Source organism: Mustelus asterias, chromosome 21, assembly GCF_964213995.1.
Source record: "Mustelus asterias chromosome 21, sMusAst1.hap1.1, whole genome shotgun sequence".
NCBI classification, from domain to species: Eukaryota; Metazoa; Chordata; class Chondrichthyes; order Carcharhiniformes; family Triakidae; genus Mustelus; species Mustelus asterias.
The window spans coordinates 47,975,615-47,994,968 of record NC_135821.1 but is presented as its reverse complement, the minus strand read 5'-3'; the positions used below and the strand labels follow the sequence as shown (position 1 = coordinate 47,994,968).

The window sequence follows — 19,354 nt, the reverse complement described above, 5'->3', positions numbered from 1 at the left end:
TACTGCTGTTAGAGTTTGTAAATAAAGGGATTTTGGTGAAGGGACTTCTGCCACCAAAGACTTATTACAAGTGGGTAATATTTCACAGACTTGTTGTTGAAGCAGTGTGTCAAAATCTTACAAAAGGGAATTAGCTAGCTGCTGGATAAATAAAACGACACATGGTGATTGAGCAGAGAAGTGGAATCAGGCTGTGCAGTCGATTTGAAAGAAACCACCAAAAATGATTTGACACATCAAATAATTCTTTGATTCTGTGAGTCTTTTCTTCCATAAATAATAACAGATTTATTTTATACTTTGTGTGCCAGCATTCATTTATACACATTCCCCATATAATCATTAAGACTTAATACAGTTCTCAATAAAACAATTATGATGGAAGGCTAAATTCTGGTGTTAATTTCCCCCAACGCTGTAACGAAGCAAAGCCAGGATTTAAATGAAAAATACAGAAAAAATATTATAAATATTTTACAAAGTACAAAACTTAAGCAATAAAAAAATTATGGAGTGGTTCGCCTACAAAAATAATATTTAAATTACGGTCAAAAAGAGAAGCAAAATCACCAGGATTGTTTGCAATGAGGAAGAGTACCAGTGTAATATATCTGATCCCATTTTGTCCTTTGAACATTGTGGTGAATGTCACTTGTCAGAATCCATGGTCAGCAGAAAATAATTCCCACAGACGAAAGGTCTCACTATCCCATATACTTCCTATGCATAGTCTCAGTGATGTTACATTGCAGCAAGACATATAGAATAGAATAGAATCTCCACAGTACAGAAGGAGGCCATTCAGCAATTGAGCCTGCACCAACCACAATCCCACCCAGGCCCTATCCATGTAATCCCATGTATTTACCCTGCTAATCCCCCTGAGACAAAGGGACAATTTAGCATGGCCAATCAATCTAACCTGCACATCTTTGAAGTGTGGGAGGCAACCGGAGCACCCGGAGGAAACCCACGCAGACATGGGGAGAACGTGCAAACTCCACACAGATAGTGACCTAAGCCAGGAATGGAACCCGGGTCCCTGGCGCTGTGAGATAACAGTGCTAACCGCTGTGCCACTGTGCCTTACTTCCATTTGACCTCATGATACTAAAAATGGTAAGACTCTTCCAGCAAATCTCCCTTCACCAAAGCATCTTCGCACGGAGGCTATGCTCCAAAGTAACATCAACTGAGAAAATACAGTTCAATGTTAGTCTTTGCTGCTCCTGGCACAGGCCTTCTCGTGGCAATGGTGCAGGAATTTGGTTGCACTCCCTGTCCCATGACGTTTCATCCATTAAAATTTGTAAGAGTTTTAAAATTGCAGCAGTCACAAAGCGTCTTTTGAATAATGCCAAGCTTCATTTGGTGCAGGAAGCAACTGAAAAAAAAAAACCCGCTGGATGCTTTACAATAGTCAAACCTGAGATGAAAGTCATCCACGGATGGCCTGATTTTGTTTTTTCTCTAACTCAGCCGAAAGTATGTCAAGCACCACAGAGTGGTGAGTGCTGACATTGAATTTTCAGGTTAGCCACCATTTCCCGTCAGTCTCTAGGCTATGAGGTAGTGAGTGAAGTTGACCTGATATGAATTTCTGAGGCCTCAAATGTGTGCACCTGAATTGGCAGACAGCGCATCAGCTTGTGGAATGTTTTCTTCAACTCCTTGCGAAATCGCTTCACGGAGAAGCAATAGATGATTGGATCGATGCAACTGTTCATGCTCAGCAAAGCCATGTTCAGTTGATGTATAATGTCTATGGCCTTGGGAGGGCCACAATCGGGCACCCCTTTGGAGTTCGCTTGGCTTAACTCCCAGGGGATTAGGAAAACGTGATAAGGTAGGACGCAGACCAAAAACACCACTAGCATCCCCAGCACCATCGATTTAGCCAGCCTTCGATGGGCGCCTTGAGAAGCTTTGCCTTGGGATGAAAGAGATTTCATTATTGATAGATAGCTGAGCAAAACAATCAGTAAGGATATGAGGAAGAATGTGAAAGATGCATACACATAAACCGTTCTGTCAGAGTACTCCTCAAAACATTTGGTGACGGTGAACTCCCTCTTGAAAGACTGCTGCTGCATCAGTGCAGGGATGGAACATGCAAACCAAAATATCCAAACAGCCACGCAGGTGTAAATGGATCCTATCGGCTTATTGAAAGGAATGTTCTGTTTTCTCATTCGGACGGTGCAATATCGGTTAATGCTAATGAGGATCATAAAGGTGATAGCGCTGTAGGTCGCTATGTAGTAGAATGACCCAGCTAATCGGCAGATGGCTTCTGAGAAGATCCAGTCTCCCCCTTTAAAATAATAAACCACCCAAAACGGCAGAGTGAGGATGAACAGGATGTCGGCCAGGGACAGGTTAATCAGATACACGCGGATTGCTTTTTTGACCTTCCTGTCATTCCGTAGAAATGTCAGCAGCGCAACGCAGTTCCCGAAGAGTCCAACCACCAGGACCACCAAGTAGGTGAGTGGTAGAATGAAGTTTTTAACAGGGTCCCAGATGTCACAGGTCCCGGCTGCTCGGCTTATCGAGCTGTAGTTCTCACTTGAGTTCATCATTGTCCCTCTGCAGAAAAATAAGACAAATATAAGGATACGTTGAAGTAAAAATCGGTCGATGGACCTGAAGCATCCTAAAAGCTGCTTTTAGCTCATACTTAAAAAGTTACTAATAGGAATTCACTTTCTCATGTGGGAGTTAACATTGTGAAATTTATAGTATTCCAGTACTCGAATGGATGTCTTCATTCATGGCCAAGAATGTATAATAAGGCTCGGATGAGAGCCCAGAAATATATTAGCCTGTTGAAACTCATGAACCCCAGTGAAAACATTGTTTGATTGATAGTTCTGGCTCTCTGGTCTCTGCTGTCAATTTCATATTGTTTATTTATGCAAGATAGAGTTATCATAGAACATAGAACATAGAACATAGAACATTACAGCGCAGAACAGGCCCTTCGGCCCACGATGTTGCACCGACCAGTTAAAAAAAAAACTGTGACCCTCCAACCTAAACCAATTTCTTTTCGTCCATGAACCTATCTACGGATCTCTTAAACGCCCCCAAACTAGGCGCATTTACTACTGATGCTGGCAGGGCATTCCAATCCCTCACCACCCTCTGGGTAAAGAACCTACCCCTGACATCGGTTCTATAACTACCCCCCCTCAATTTAAAGCCATGCCCCCTCGTGCTGGATTTCTCCATCAGAGGAAAAAGGCTATCACTATCCACCCTATCTAAACCTCTAATCATCTTATATGTTTCAATAAGATCCCCTCTTAGCCGCCGCCTTTCCAGCGAAAACAATCCCAAATCCCTCAGCCTCTCCTCATAGGATCTCCCCTCCATACCAGGCAACATCCTGGTAAACCTCCTCTGCACCCTCTCCAAAGCCTCCACATCCTTCCTGTAATGTGGGGACCAGAACTGCACACAGTACTCCAAGTGCGGCCGCACCAGAGTTGTGTACAGTTGCAACATAACGCTACGACTCCTAAATTCAATCCCCCTACCAATAAACGCCAAGACACCATATGCCTTCTTAACAACCTTATCTACTTGATTCCCAACTTTCAGGGATCTATGCACACATACACCTAGATCCCTCTGCTCCTCCACACTATTCAAAGTCCTCCCGTTAGCCCTATACTCAACACATCTGTTATTCCTACCAAAGTGAATTACCTCACACTTCTCCGCATTAAACTCCATCCGCCACCTCTCGGCCCAACTTTGCAACCTGTCTAAGTCTTCCTGCAAACTACGACACCCTTCCTCACTGTCTACCACACCACCGACTTTGGTGTCATCAGCAAATTTGCTAATCCACCCAACTATACCCTCATCCAGATCATTAATAAATATTACAAACAGCAGTGGCCCCAAAACAGATCCCTGAGGTACACCACTTGTAACCGCACTCCATGATGAATATTTACTATCAACCACCACCCTCTGTTTCCTATCCGCTAGCCAATTCCTGATCCAATTTCCTAGATCACCCCCAATCCCATACATCTGCATTTTCTGCAGAAGCCTACCATGGTGAACCTTATCAAACGCCTTACTAAAATCCATATATACCACGTCCACTGCCTTGCCCCCATCCACCTCCTTGGTCACTTTCTCAAAAAACTCTCTTACTAACCTCAATAAGGTTAGTAAGGCACGACCTACCTGCCACAAAACCATGCTGACTATCACCTATCAATTCATTACTCTCCAAATAACTATAAATCCTATCCCTTATAATTTTTTCCAACATCTTGCCGACAACAGAAGTGAGACTCACCGGTCTATAATTCCCGGGGAAGTCTCTGTTCCCCTTCTTCAACAATGGGACAACATTCGCTAACCTCCAATCTTCTGGTACTATACCATGTGCTTGTAGTTTCTGCTATTGAAACTTTAAAGGATTTGGATGAATGGCACTACCATTTAATTGTAGTCAAAGTTATTTTCATGAATAAATGACTAATTTTAAAGCTTTTATCTATATAGCCTACTGTCACTATAGCGTTCATTACTTCTATACAGTGTATCGTGCATGCATGGATATGAAAGTACCATACCCTGGCATGGGGGGGAACATAGGGAATTTTTCTGAGGGGGCATACCTTGGAATGGGTGAATGAGGAGTTATAGCGGTTGTTTGAGACATACCTTTGCATGGTGGGGTAGGGGAGGGGGAGAGCATGAGAGGCAAAAGGTGTCCAGAACTCTTCAAAAAACTGACCAATTCAATGAAAATTGCAAAGGACTAGGCCTCCAAGTCATCCCAACTTGGCCAAAATACAGCCAAATTCCCTGATTCCACTTTCCCATCTGGAAACTGTCGTAGAAACGAGCATTCACCAAAGAATTTAAGCAATGGGTTTTTTTGTGATCTATATTTAGAAGGAATTCTCAGGCAAATTTATATAATGACTTTGCTGCAAAATTCAATTTGGCATATACGGCATTAACTATGGTTCATAACAAGTTAGTTCCCAGGGACGAACAGGATCTGGGGTAGCTCATGAAATAATTAACAGGGATCTTGACACCAAAAATACATTTGTTTGAGAGAGAGGTCACTTGTACATTCCAGAAATCTTTGCACCTATAATGTTTGATTGGTTTCATTGAACACAACAGAAGGTCAAGCTAAATCCATCCCACTGTGTTAGAAAATGCGATGGATTTCCATGTATCTATAACCTATTAATAAACGCAGCACTAAGGGGTGGATCATGACTTTGTAGAAAACTGATGAGAGTGGATCAGTATCCAGTGGAAGTAAAAACCAGGAGAGATGTAAAATGAGTTGCCGACTCATTGTCACCCATTTTATGCTACCGCACAAAACCAAGATTTACCCCTAAGTTTCTCAATGAATTTGCAATCTATTTCACTCTGCTTAGCTATAAATTTCATTCTTTGCATTTTCCCAATGTTAATAGCAGTGTAGGAGGCCTTGTGACACAATGGGTTGTTTCCCTGCCTCTAAGCCAGAAGCTCTGTGTTCAAGTTCCATTCCAGGACTTGAACACCATGGAAGACGCATCCATAACACAGCCAAACAGGTTGATTATCAACTTGTGGCCTTAATTTTGGATATGCCTATGGCAGGTGGTAAGCGTAGGAGAGTCTCCTCAGCCAGAACCTGCAGAAGGCAACAGCAAACTACTGTAGTACGTTGCCAAACATGACCATCGTTCAACACACAGAAGTCACCAATGCCCTCATAGGTCAGGATACCTGAAGAGACGGAGATGATGTTGCACAGTGCTGGCTTCTATACTGAGAATGTAAGCTGTGCAGGATTATTGACACTTACTTTTCATTCCAAAATGAAGAATTACCTAAAAACCCACCAAAGCCATCTGTTAACAGTCAGAAACATCAGTGTAAACATTCCAAAAGCTTTCCCAGGTAACCGCAATACAAGTGAAAACTAGTGTCTGATTTGTTAAGTTTAGATAATAATTGAAGATGGTTTCAGCAATGTCTCTATAATATTTGTCTGCTTTATGAGTTCATAACATGATTTATATCAGGGAAGCCATGCTTAATAACCCTCTGAGAGGCAAAAAAGGGATTTCAGTGACAAACACAGCATACAAGGCGGCCACAAATTGACAATTTATTTCAAAACATCGGTGTTTTAAAAGATATGATTGCAATACAACATTTATGTGATAAGTCAGCCTCGTGGCAGAGCACTGGAATTTTCTGTCTCATCAGGTTTATGAATCATTTGATAAATGATATGTACAATTCTGAAGACTTTTCTTTTTACTGCCCCTCAGGTTCAGAGAGTGTGCATTATTGTGGGGAAAATGGTTCCATTCTGCTTCAGGAATTTAAGAAATGACAAATTTTCTTAAAGATTTTCGAGAGAACTTTTCAGCTAATTTATTCATTTTAACAGATGGCAGATTAACTCATTGGCAGAATGGAGTGCAATTTCGCAACAGGTGCTTTCTGCATTTACCAATGTGAAACATTTCCCTTTTTGCTCCTAATTTTCTCCCCTACACATTAGAGACCAGCAGCTCTTAGCCAAGGGAGCGTGAGTGAGTGGCAGCAGGCTAAAGGAATCACTGCTGTCTCGTGTTCGTGACCAGGAATGCCCTTGTAGCTGCACAGTTGTAACTTTGCTGGGAGCGCAACGCAAACTCACTTTAGGTAGCCCAGGAATGTCTGGGGAGCTGCTTCCCCCTGCCATCACACTCACAATGTTAAAACAGCACAACAGAAGTGGCTCCAAAGAAATTCCTGGCCCATGTTTCTACATTTCCCATTTACTGGTCAACAAAGGCTGCAACTTTTCCCTTCACTAACTGGTGGATCCTGAGGTCAGTTGGAACAATGGTGGCACAGTGGTTCGCACTGCTGCTTCACAGCACCAGGGACCCGGGTTCGATTCCTGGCTTGGGTCACTGTCTGTGTGGAGTTTGCATGTTCTCCTCGTGTCTGTGTGGGTTTCCCTCGGGTACTCTGGTTTCCTCCCACATTCTGAAAGAGGTGCTGGTTAGGTGCATTGACCCAAACAGGTGCCGGATTGTGACAACTAGGGGAATTTCACAATAACTTCATTGCAGTGTTAATGTAAGCCTACTTGTGACACTAATAACTAAACTTTAAAAGATCACTTCATTCAGCACTGATGAGGATTGAACCCTGAACATTGCTATCCTGTACATCTCTATAACAGACTCTCATGTATTCTCAACTATCGGAGGAGCCTTAACATTCATAGCTCTGTATGAATTTAATCACAACATCCTGTTTTGAGAAATGAAAGAAAACCAGAAAATTTTGGTCATTAACATAGCGGTAAGTGCTGTCACTGGTGCATTTATTTCAGAATTGACTGGGTAATTTTCTGACAACTCTCAACATGGTATTCGAGTTGCCACAATGGTTGCTGGTGACATCAAACCCTGTGAAACCAGCTTTGCGAGGCAAACATAGTTGTCAGCATCTTGATTTTATATCCAAATGTACAGTTCAACGCTGAAACTTGTCATTAGGGACACAGCAGGTTTGCTCCAAGACACATAACACACTCCAAAGCATGCAAGGAACAAACAAATTCAGTGAATAAAAAACTGAATCACTCAACCCATTCCCTGCTAAATCTTGAATATGGAAATTAATGTGATATAAATAATACTTTCCATTATTTTACTTTGATCATAGAATTATAGATCAAAGAATCCCCACAGTCCAGAAGAAGGCCTTTCAGCCCATCGAGTCTGCAGCGATAACAATCCAGGCCTCATCTCTGTAACTCCACACGTTTACCCTGCTAATCCCCCTGACATTGAGGGTCAATTTAGCATGGCCAATCCACCTAACCCGCACATCTTTGGACTATGGGAGGAAACCGGAGCACTCAGGGGAAACCCACGCAGACACAGGGAGAACGTGCAAACTCCACACAAAGGCCAGAATTGAACCCGGGTCCCTGTCGCTGTGAGGCGGCAGAACTAACCACTGTGCCACTGTGCCACCCCATTACGATCTGAATCGCTCACTTAGTCATATTTTGTATTAGTTCATGTTTGGTTTCAATTGAAATGAATAGAATCGATTGTTGCAACTATATTATCGCATGTTGAAGTCATCATAGAATCATAGAAACCCTACAGTGCAGAAGGAGGCCATTCGGCCCATCGAGTCTGCACCGACCACAATCCCACCCAGGCCCTATCCCCACATATTTACCCGCTAATCCCTCTAACCTACGCATCCCAGGACTCTAAGGGGCAATTTTTAAACCTGGCCAATCAACCTAACCCGCACATCTTTGGACTGTGGGAGGAAACCGGAGCACCCGGAGGAAACCCACGCAGACACGAGGAGAATGTGCAAACTCCACACAGACAGTGACCCGAGCCGGGAATCGAACCCGGGACCCTGGAGCTGTGAAGCAGCAGTGCTAACCACTGTGCTACCGTGCCGCCCGGTAATGGTGCCGTCATGGTAAAGATACCATCAGAGAGTTTCTTTCCCCTGTCAGGATAGTCTCAGATTTTTAATCTAGCTGATGAGGTAGTTTCACACCATCAGTAACTCTGCAGCAAGTGGCACAATTCCAACAGAAGGCACTGCTGGGTGCCAGCTTTGCCACTCTCCCCACAAGGTATGTTGCTTGACTTCCGCAACAGACTTTTCATCACCTGGTACTGAGGTGGAGAAATAACATTGGCTCACCCACCAAGGAGTTTGGGTGGACTGCAACTTGCGGCAAAGGTTGAGAGATTGTAGGGAGTTTTCTTAACAGCAGTAAAGCAAGTTAACAAAGATTTTTTAAATATAATTTCTCCCTTGATGAGGGAGCCACAAATAATGCAATGGGCTGTTGGGGAACAAATATCATATACGCTTTCTCTTTTACTAAGAAATTACCAGCAATGCAGACAGTAAAACAGCAACGCAAACTTACACCAAATTTAAGGATTCCTCAGTCACATTCCACAATTCTGACCCCATTTTGTTCACAGCTTCTTTCTGAGTGTTCTCTCGGTTCCTCTCCAGCATACAGTCAGTGGTACCCTATGAGAATAGAACACTGTTAATACAGAGGTGCAAACTTGTACCAAATTCAAAAGCTGCCCATTCACATTTCATGAAACCGATTCCTTTCGCATCTTGCTTCCTCCTTGCTGGTACTTGCTGCTATTTTTGTGAATACAGTATACTATTCAGAGCTCTCTTAGCCCAGATGCTTCATCTGACTAACAGTGAACTTAATATAGTTAATGTATTGTAGCATTGGAGAAAAATAAATGGGATACTTTTGAATGAATCATAAGAAGTTAATTAGATTTGATGGGTTAAGCAATCTTTTTTCTTTCCTTGTTTTCCTATTGAAATATTTTCAATATTCAAAGACAAAGGTGAGCATTCATGAAGGCTTTTGTCATTTGGGGATTATTACAGAGATTAAAGTTCCATTACTGGCAATGTTGGAACTGCACTGGCATCACTTTTACAAGGACTAGAAGTAGACATTGCCATAAGATATAAAGTGAGGAAAATCAAGCTATTTTTCTGTACTGGGGTCCAGCTAATTTCAAAGGCTTTATTCTCCAGGATCTGTCAGTTAATGATGTGGCAAAGACAGGGACTACACGCAACCTGCTATTGAAATGTAATCCACATCAAACCTACACAGTTAAGTGTCAGCTCTAAGAAATAAACAATAAGAACAACCTGAACATGTCTTTTTCTTGGTAAATGAAGGGAATCACAAACCGATACTTTCTAAGTTGAGAATGGTTTCAAAATAAATAAAAATATCTTACAACAAGGATGGTCATCAGGGCTGGGGTTACTGGATTGGGACATAGGCATGGAATTTATGGACCCGAGAGGGACACTAATTGCGCTGCAGCTTTGTTATTTATTTATTTGTGTCACAAGTAGGCTTATATTAACACTGCAATGAAGTTACTGTTAATACCCCCTAGTCACCACACTCCAGCGCCTGTTCGGGTACACTGAGGGAGAATTTAGCATGGCTAATGTACCTAACCAGCATATCTTTCAGACTGGGAAGGAAACCGGAGCACCTGGAGGAAATCCACGGGGCGAATGTGCAGACTCCACACAGACAGTGACCCGAGGCCAGAATTGAACCTGGGTCCCTGGCACTGTGAGGCAGCAGTGCTAACCACTGTGCCGTCCATTGTTCCTGGTCAGTCAAAGAATGAGTCCTGTGGTACAAAGGTTTGTAAACTCTCAATGTATCTCCATAGTTAATAGACATTCAGAACTAAAGAAAGAGCTACTGAATGAATATGCATTTATAAGAAAATAAATGTAACAGATTTTTACAATGTCGGACGTTCTGTGGAAACCCCCACATATAGAACTTTGGTGAACATAACCACACGGGAGTTGCTAATCACTTTCTCCCTTCAATTTTCATACTGAAAAGACAGTGAGGGGCAGAATGCTGGGTGTTAGGAGTTTGATAGTTGCAGAAATGCTTGTCTATATACAAGAATCAGCAGTTCAAGAAAAGTTATTAAATGCTCCCATTCTGTGAAGAGACCAAAAGTGATAGATCTGATGAGTGAGTGAGCCTTGGTTCTTTTTGCTAACCACTTAACCATACTGCAGTCAGCAGTTGCTACCTGTGGTGTTTGAAGCAACATAGCTTGGTAACAGTGGTGGTTTATTCCCCCTCTTTGATCAGCTATTTAATCATTCTCATGGCTTGTTTCCTGAACATTGGACTCGAGGACAATTTTCTTTTGTTTCTACTAATAGCAGAATTGCTGAGTCACATACAGCGTAAATGTGTGCTAATGTCCCCTGGGAGAGTAAAATCTGAATCCGTGCCTGCATTCCCACCTCCTTCCCACTCCTATCACATCTGCTCCCAACCTGACTCCAAACTGCCCAGTGTGGAAGCTTCTTCCAAGGGTGGGATTAAAATCCAAGGGTGGCTGAGTCCCCGAAATCACTGCACCTCAAACCGTCCGACTGCGCAGCAACACTTGCAGAAGTGTGGAGCACCAGCATGTGCTCTCGGGCAACTAGTCATGGAATGGAGAGAGGGGACAGCTTAAGAGGTTAAAGAAAAACACAGCCTAACAGCAAAAATGATTAAAACAAACTGCTTGGGTTACATGAGCTTAAAAGAATGAGAAAGACTAGTCTGACATTGAAAATAACAATACAAAAGAAGAAGTGTTATATTCCGACTCTTGCCCATGCAAACACCATCTGCTGTACTTCCCACACACATGAAAAGACCAATGCAGAACCAATGTCCAGGATCGAATTGCGGTTCGTGGTGAGGGTGGAAACACACACTCTCTGAATGTCTGTGATACTGACAGCTGCAATGTCTATGCCACTTCTCAGTAATTGCACAGTTCAAATACACAACTTCCTTGTTTGGCCAGCTATACAAGTCAACAGAATGTGTAAATACCTATGCCATTGACGCACATCCTTACAACAAACACTTCTACAGTAGCGACAAGCACTTCAGCAATCTAACTGATATGTACCATCTGTATGGTAGCTGCGGCTAAGTGGTTAAGATGAAAGACTCGAGATCCATTTCAGCATCTCTATAACAGGTTTGAATCCTATCACCCACCTCGAGGATTTTCCCCTGACTAAAAGAGCAACTAAATTGTTTGCCTTGGATAGCAGGAATCAGACAAACTCTAATATGTGGAAAGCAGGTTTGTGTTCCTGTGAGAAAAAGCTGAGCGAAGATCAATCATTTCCCCACAGGAAGAGGGAAGTTGGAAAGGAGGTTATCTCAGTCACTATTGTGTAACTATTGGCAATAGCCAATGCCTCTCAGCCTGGGGAGCGGTCCAAGGAAAGCATACAAGCAAAACAAGGGAGAATAAATCATAGAATCTACAATCCCTACAGTGCAGAAAGAGGCCATTTGGCCTATGGAGCCTGCATTGACAACAATCCCACCCTGGTCCTATTCCTGCAACCCCACACTGCTAATCCCCCTGACACTAAGGAACAATTTAGCATGGCCAATCAATCTAACTTGCACATCTTTGAACTGTGGGAGGAAACAGGAACACCCGGAGGAAGCCCATGCAGACACGAGGAGAATGTGCAAACTCCACACAGACAGTCACCCAAGACTGAAATTGAACCAAGGTCTCTGGCACTGTGAGGCAGCAATGCTAACCACTGTGCCACCAAATTTATTTTCCCTAATTTGGTCGTGTGTTTACTTGACATTGCACTTCAGTTATATGATGATTATAGATAAAATTTTAATAAGATTATTTTAAGTTTAAAGATTAATAATAGTGTCTGTATATGGAGGGATATACAATGATGGAAACTGGAATATTTTGATGTCATCTTATCTGGCACTACAAATTCATTTTTTAAAATTGTAACATTGATTTTTTAAAAATCTATGTCACAACAGACAAGGGTATAGCAGGTACATGATCTATTATAATGTAAACACATCACAATGGCCAGTTTTCGCAATGTGTTTGCACGCAGATGTCCTGAGTCATCATGAACTTAATAAAGCCATTTGGTAAGTGAGCAGAGATGTGGTGTGGGATTGAGCGTCACTGACTAGGGAGGCCCCACAGTCGATTCTCAATCTTTACCAAGTGCCTGATTTTGAGCCAAATGGCCATGAGGGAGCTACTTCTGACTCAGCGCCATCAAATTGGCTAGGAAGCAAAGAAGGATATGCAAATAAAATAATCAACAAAGCCTGATCATCGCACAGGGGCCCCTGCTAGAAATGTGCACTCATTGAGGAGCAAATAGGACTTGGCTGTGTCAGTCTCCACAATCAAACACTCTCAGTATCTTGGTTGGCACATAAACAATTGGGCATTGTACCAGAGAGCTGCCAACACCACCTGTGGAAGCAAACCTGGACATATGTCAACATGTTAACTTCAATGTAAGTGAAATGGAGGAAAGATATATCATGGGCAGTCTACCCAGTATCACGTATTTCATATTATTGCCATTCAAAGAAAAAAAATGAAAGACTTGTATTTATAGAACACCTTTCACAACCCCAGGATGTCAAAATGTCCTTTATAGCCAATGAGGCACTTTTGGTTTGTTGGCACCATGGTGATGTTGGAAATGCAGCAAACAATTTGCGCACAGCAAGCTCTCACAAATATTAACGTGCTAATGACTGGATAAAATGCTTTCATGATGATAGTTAAGGGAAAAATATTGGTTCAAGAAGCCAGGACTCTGGGGGTGACCCACTCTGCTCTACACCTGCCCAAGAGAGCAGACAGGATCACAGTTTAATGTCCTACTCAAAATACAACACCTCCAACAGTGCAGCCTTGGACAGTCAGATTCTTATGTTCAAGTCCTGGAGTGGGAATCAATAACCTTCTGACTCTGTATGAGGTGCTATCAACTGAGCCATGGCTAATCCCAACTGCAACAAACACTGCAGGAGAAGAGGGGAGAAAACTAGATGGGGCTGGGGGGGGGGGGGGGGGGAATATATTTTGTTAGATTTGTGAACATAGATTCATTTAAAAACCTTAGCAGTTATCTTAGCCATTAATAATCTGGTTCAACTGAGAAAAGGCCATCAGATTTGGAATTGTCTGAGGGGGAGAATGGAAATCATCAGCTGTTATTGTCACTGTTCGTGTTGGCTTCAATATTCAGCACCAAAGGACAATGGTGCTGTGTTGGCAAACTTTAGAAGCAGGTTTGATTTCTGGAATAGTCGGGAACGACCAGTTAGAAAATGTCTTTCAACATCAACCCAAGTGGCTCTGGGGTAAGTTCATGTTTCAGCAGATTAAACAGATATTTACATTGTAGTTTCAGATTCACTTACATTTATTACCACTAAACCGATACAGGGTTAAATTACTTCAGCGCAAAACAAAGTCACAATCCAAACATCGTAGAAGATATCAGACTGTGTTTCTTTAAGTGATCAGTTCCCTTTTTTTAAACTCTTGGCAGAACGGACAACCAATCAAAAGAACCAGAGGGAAATTTAAAAAGACGGCGCGTTTATTCAACATCCGCATTGAGGAATAAAATACAACAACCTATTCGCTTCTGATTTATTGGATAATCAAAAAAAAAACATGAACATAATTTGCTAATTGTTGATAGGTTTCTCATTCTGTGTTTTTTTTTCAGTTCTGGAAATCAGTTCTGCAAATGCTTTCAAGGTGTTTACAAAATTTGAATTGCAGAAGTGGTGAAGGTGTATGTTTGTGGCTCCTAACCCACACCGCGTGCTCCCACTTTCAGCCAAGTCCACAGAGAGTGAGTGGGCCAGCAGAAATGAGGCGCTGCAACCCTGCAGAGGGTAACGTCAGGTGACTTGGATCCAATCCACTCTCACTGTCCCAGCCGATGATTATGGAGTGGCATTGGCAGGCACCTACCCAGAGGGAGCCAATGTACCATGCCCTCCTCTCGGCAAAGGGTGGAACGCTGCTGAAAAGCTGGGGTAAATGATTAACTGCAATAACGGTGCAGCTAATTCCAAATTCCCAAATGTGCATTGGTACAAATGTGCACACTCTGAGTAAATCCACTGAAACTACCATGTTAAATAGTGTTGAAACTCACTTTTGTCTTCCACAAAGTGGATAAGGTTCACAAACTTTAAAACCATCAAACTTATTTATGTTCATAGACACAGACATGAAGGTTGAAGCACTCACCCTAAGTCACCAAGCAAAGCAACCAGTCATCTGAGAATTCAAGAACTACTGAAGAAACAATCGGGAGGGAATCCTTGCAGTGACATATGCCTATTTTACACACAAGTGGCCAGTGGAGTTGTTTGTTCATTTACACTCAATAAACTAATACAGGGATTAAAATGCCCTGTTCTCTTGGCAGTTGCTGCTCAGACACACCCCTTCTCACTCATTGGCCTGTGGTTTGTTTTGAAACTCCCTACGACGTCTCAGACCATGTCTAATCTGTTTCGCCTCTTTTTTGTTATACATCACTTTAATCAAAGCCTTCTCGTAAATTTGTTTGGTGCTGCGGTGAGTGAGTGGAATTTTTTAAATTCATAAAATCGCCTGTGGGGCTTTCTACTTTACATCACAAGCTATGCCTCGATCTATTTCACATATTTAGAGAATAGAAACACAAATTCCACACCAGTGCTAGTTTAACTGAACAGTAATGAGTTAAATTGCCTTGAGAGAGTGAACATGAACACTGATTAGAGTCAGGTAAAGCTGATGAAGATGGTTTAACGTGGGAGCGGTTGAATTCCATAAAAGTAACCTGCAAAATAGCTGCCAAGTTCATCTGTTGCTGGGTTAGTTATGATCGGTTAATATTGCAATAAAAATTAGCCAGTATTCCCTGCCTACCTCTTCCAGAATTCCCTTTTTTACATTGCAACAGTTGAGTTTCTAATTATATACAACACCAGCAATAATGGTTCATGGTCTCTCCCCTAACTTTGACACTATTGACCTTCACTCTCCCCCATGGTCCTTCTTCATGGCACTAATCTCTTCTGGTTCCATAGCTTTCTCAGACTTCTTAAATAGTTTCTCCTCCAGTGTGAGATCAGCTTTCATTGATGTGTTCATCGCAACACAACTCTTGTCTCTTTGCCACTACAAATATCTCCAAGACATTTGCAGCAAGAACTGGATCTGCAGCACATTGGCCAGAATGCCACGGCCGGTCACGCCGATAGGATTTTCCCATCCTGCTACAGTGAGCAGAGATTTCACTTGGTGCCAAATTCTCCCATCTCACCACAGCAGGAGCGTGCTGCGAACAGCCGGTAAGATTGCGCCCATCATATTTCGGAAGAAACATAGGAAATAGGAGCAGGAGTAGGCCATTCAGCATCTCAAGCCTGCTCTGCCATTGAACTAGACATAGACATAGACATAGACATAGACACCCTACAGTGCAGAAGGAGGCCATTCGGCCCATCGAGTCTGCACCGACCACAATCCCACCCAGGCCCTACCCCCACATATTTTTACCCGCTAATCCCTCTAACCTACACATCCCAGGACTCTAAGGGGCAATTTTTAACCTGGCCAATCAACCTAACCCGCACATCTTTGGACTGTGGGAGGAAACCGGAGCACCCGGAGGAAACCCACGCAGACACAAGGAGAATGTGCAAACTCCACACAGACAGTGACCCGAGCCGGGAATCGAACCCGGGACCCTGGAGCTGTGAAGCAGCAGTGCTAACCACTGTGCTACCGTGCCGCCCTAGATGATGGCTGATCTCCCATCCCTACTCCATTTTCCTGTTCTATCCCCATATCCCTTGATATCTTTAACATTTAGAAATCTTTCAATCTTTGTCTTGAATATACTCAGTGACTCAGCATCAACAGCCCTCTGAAGTAGAGAGTTCCAAAGACCTACTACCCTCTGAGTGAAATTTCTCCTCATTGCAATCCTAAATGGCTCGCCCCTTATTCTGAGACTATATCTCCTGTTTTTAACACTCCCCCACCCCCCAATCCACACCCCAGCCATGTGAAACATCCTTCCTGTATCTACCCTGGTGAACCCTGTAAGAATGTTGTATGCTTTAATGAGATTACCTCTCACTCTTCTAAACTCTAGAGAGTGTAGGCCTCAGTCTCCTCAATCTCTCCTTGTAGGACAAACCTGCCATTCCAGAGGTCAGTCCAGTGAATCTTTGTTGCACTCCCTTTTTGGCAAGTATATCCTTCCTTAGGTAAGAGACCAAAACTGTACACAATATTCCAGGCGCAGTCTCACCAAGGCTACAACAATTGCAGCAATACTAATTATGTACTGAATTTCTGTTTTCCCTAACAAAGTAGACAACTCACCATTTTTCCACATTATGGCCAGAATCTTTCAGCCCTCATCCCCCTTCCCCCATGGTGGGTTTTCCCACGGCAGAGGTGGATCAACATTGGCCTCCAGCTGGGTCTTCCAGTCCCATCAGAGTCAATGGCAATTTGCATGGCTTACCTGTCCTGTCACCAGGGAACCCATGGTGGGGGGGGTCAACTTTGGTGGAACTGGAAGATCCCGCCAGAGGGAAGGGCTGGAAAATCCTATTTCATCTGCCATGTACTTGCCCAATCACAGGCCGGCTAAATCCCCTTGAAGCCTCTTAGCGTCCTACTCCCAACTCTCATTCTTACCTAGTTTTGTGTCATCAGCAAACTTGAACATTTTACATTCAGTCCCCACATTCAAATCATTGATGTATATTGTGAATAGCTGGGGCCCAAGCACTGATCCATAATCGGAAGCCTTCTGAAAATCCAAAAATACAACACTTGTTCCTCTTATCTATTCTGCAAGTAACATCCTTAAAAAAACTCTTAACAGTTTTGTCAAACATGATTTCCCTTTCATAAATTCATATTAATTCTGCACCAGCCTATCACTATTTTCTAAGAGGCCAGTTATCACATCCTTCATTGTGGATACTTGTATTTTCCCTACAACTGGTATCAGGCTTACAGGTCTGCAATTCCCTGCTTTCTCCCTCTCTCTCTTTTCTTAAATAGTGGGGTTACATTTGCTACCTTTCAAATGCCAGGAACTGTTCCAGAATCTACAGAATTTGGAAAGATGACCACTAACACATCTATCATCTCTTTCGCCACCTCTTTCAACATTCTGGGATACAGATCATCAAGTCCAGTGAATTTATCAAGTTTCAGTCCCATTAATTTCTCCAATTATTATTTTACCAGTACTAATTTCTTTCAGTTCCTCATATCTCATTAGTCCCCTGGATCTCTAGTATTCCTTGGAGGATTTTTGTATCTTCCTCTGTGAAAACAGATACAATCTGTTTAGTTTCTTTACCATTTCTTTGTTCTCCATCATAAATTCTCATATCTCTGCCTGTAGTGGGACCACATTTGCCTTTGCTAATCTTTTCCTTTTTGCATATGAATAGAAGCTTTCACAGTCTATTTTCATGTTTCTCACTTGTTTACTTTCATATTCTATTTTCTCTCTCTATCAGTTCCTTTGTCCTCCTTTACTGAATTCAAAAATACTCCCAGTCTTCAGGCTTATTAATTTTTGTTCCAGTTTATCATCAGCAAAACTGAAAATATATTTTCTTTAAGTTCCTACCTTTATTAATATGCCTTTCAGTCCAGTCTCTTCCACTCCCCTGCTACTGAACCTAGTAATGTATGACTCCAGCATACCTCCATCATATCCAATCAGTATCCATCTCCAAAATAATGTCTCAGTACCCCTGTCCCCCTAAGTTTGTTGTCAAAATATTAATTCCATCACCTTCCTGAAAGCACTCCTGTTACCCTCACATTTTGACTCCTCACGACCTCCACTTAATCCAGAACTCTCACCTAAAATCTACCATCTCCAACTTTACAAGTGTCAGTGGCTCTCTATCCTCTGGCACATCAACATTAAGGTCCTCAACTTTAAACTTTCGCATTCTCTGAGTGATTTACGCCAGCAGTTATTCCCGCTGACAACTACCACTCCGTCAACTAGACATTATTTTTTGTTTTCATTTCCTTTTCCTCTATCACCAGAGGAACAATCTTTCAGTCACTATAACTCTAAACTTTGGAGCACTTTTCTAAAACCATTTCATTTACCACCCCTCTCCTCTTTCAAAAGCTTCTTTAAGAAAAATAGACATCAAAAATTAGTTATGCATCTCTAATTCTCTTAGACATTAACCAGCTGAAGCCTCTGATATGACACATATGATGAGTTGGAGTGCAGCACCTGCCATATTGGTAAAGGGCAGGAAAGTCTACATGCAGTGTTCGCAAGGCATTAGACCCTTTAACATCTCCGAAGGAATAACCAGTAATTGGGAAATGACTGGTACTGGTCCAAGCTGTCTTGCATTCCTTAAAATGGATCTTCAGTTCAGACCAATTCCCTACTGGGAAATAAAGGCCTACTGTTTTTTTTTTATTCACTCATGGGACATGGGTGTCGCTGGCTGGCCAGCATTTATTGCCCATCCCTCGTTGCCCTTGAGAAGGTGGTGGTGAGCTGCCTTCTTGAATCGCTGCAGTCCATGTTCTGTGGGTTGACCCACAATGCCGTTAGGCAGGGAATTCCAGGATTTTGACCCAGCGAATGCGAAGGAACGGCGATACATTTCCAAGTCAAGATGGTGAGTGGCTTGGAGGGGAACTTGCAGATGGTGGTGTTCCCATTTATTGCTGCCCTTCTAGATGGAAGTGGCTGTGGGTTTGGAAGGTGCTGTCTAAGGATCTTTGGTGAATTGCTGCAATGCATCTTGTAGATAGTACACACTGCTGCTACTGAGCGTCAGTGGTGGAGGGATTGAGTGTTTGTAGATGTGGTGTCAATC

General features: G+C 42.6%; 1 protein-coding gene across 1 annotated transcript; it reads right to left on the bottom strand.

Annotated features, from left to right (window-relative positions):
• Nucleotides 1-270: 270 nt before the first annotated feature.
• LOC144508952 (platelet-activating factor receptor-like) lies at nucleotides 271-14,910 on the bottom strand. The gene is made up of 3 exons (XM_078237169.1): nucleotides 14,715-14,910; nucleotides 8,966-9,075; nucleotides 271-2,589 (listed from the first exon to the last, which is right to left on the bottom strand). The coding sequence occupies exons 2-3, from the start codon at nucleotides 9,058-9,060 to the stop codon at nucleotides 1,563-1,565; spliced, it is 1,122 nt and encodes a 373-aa protein (XP_078093295.1). The 5' UTR covers nucleotides 9,061-9,075; nucleotides 14,715-14,910; the 3' UTR covers nucleotides 271-1,562.
• Between the last annotated feature and the right edge of the window lie 4,444 nt (nucleotides 14,911-19,354).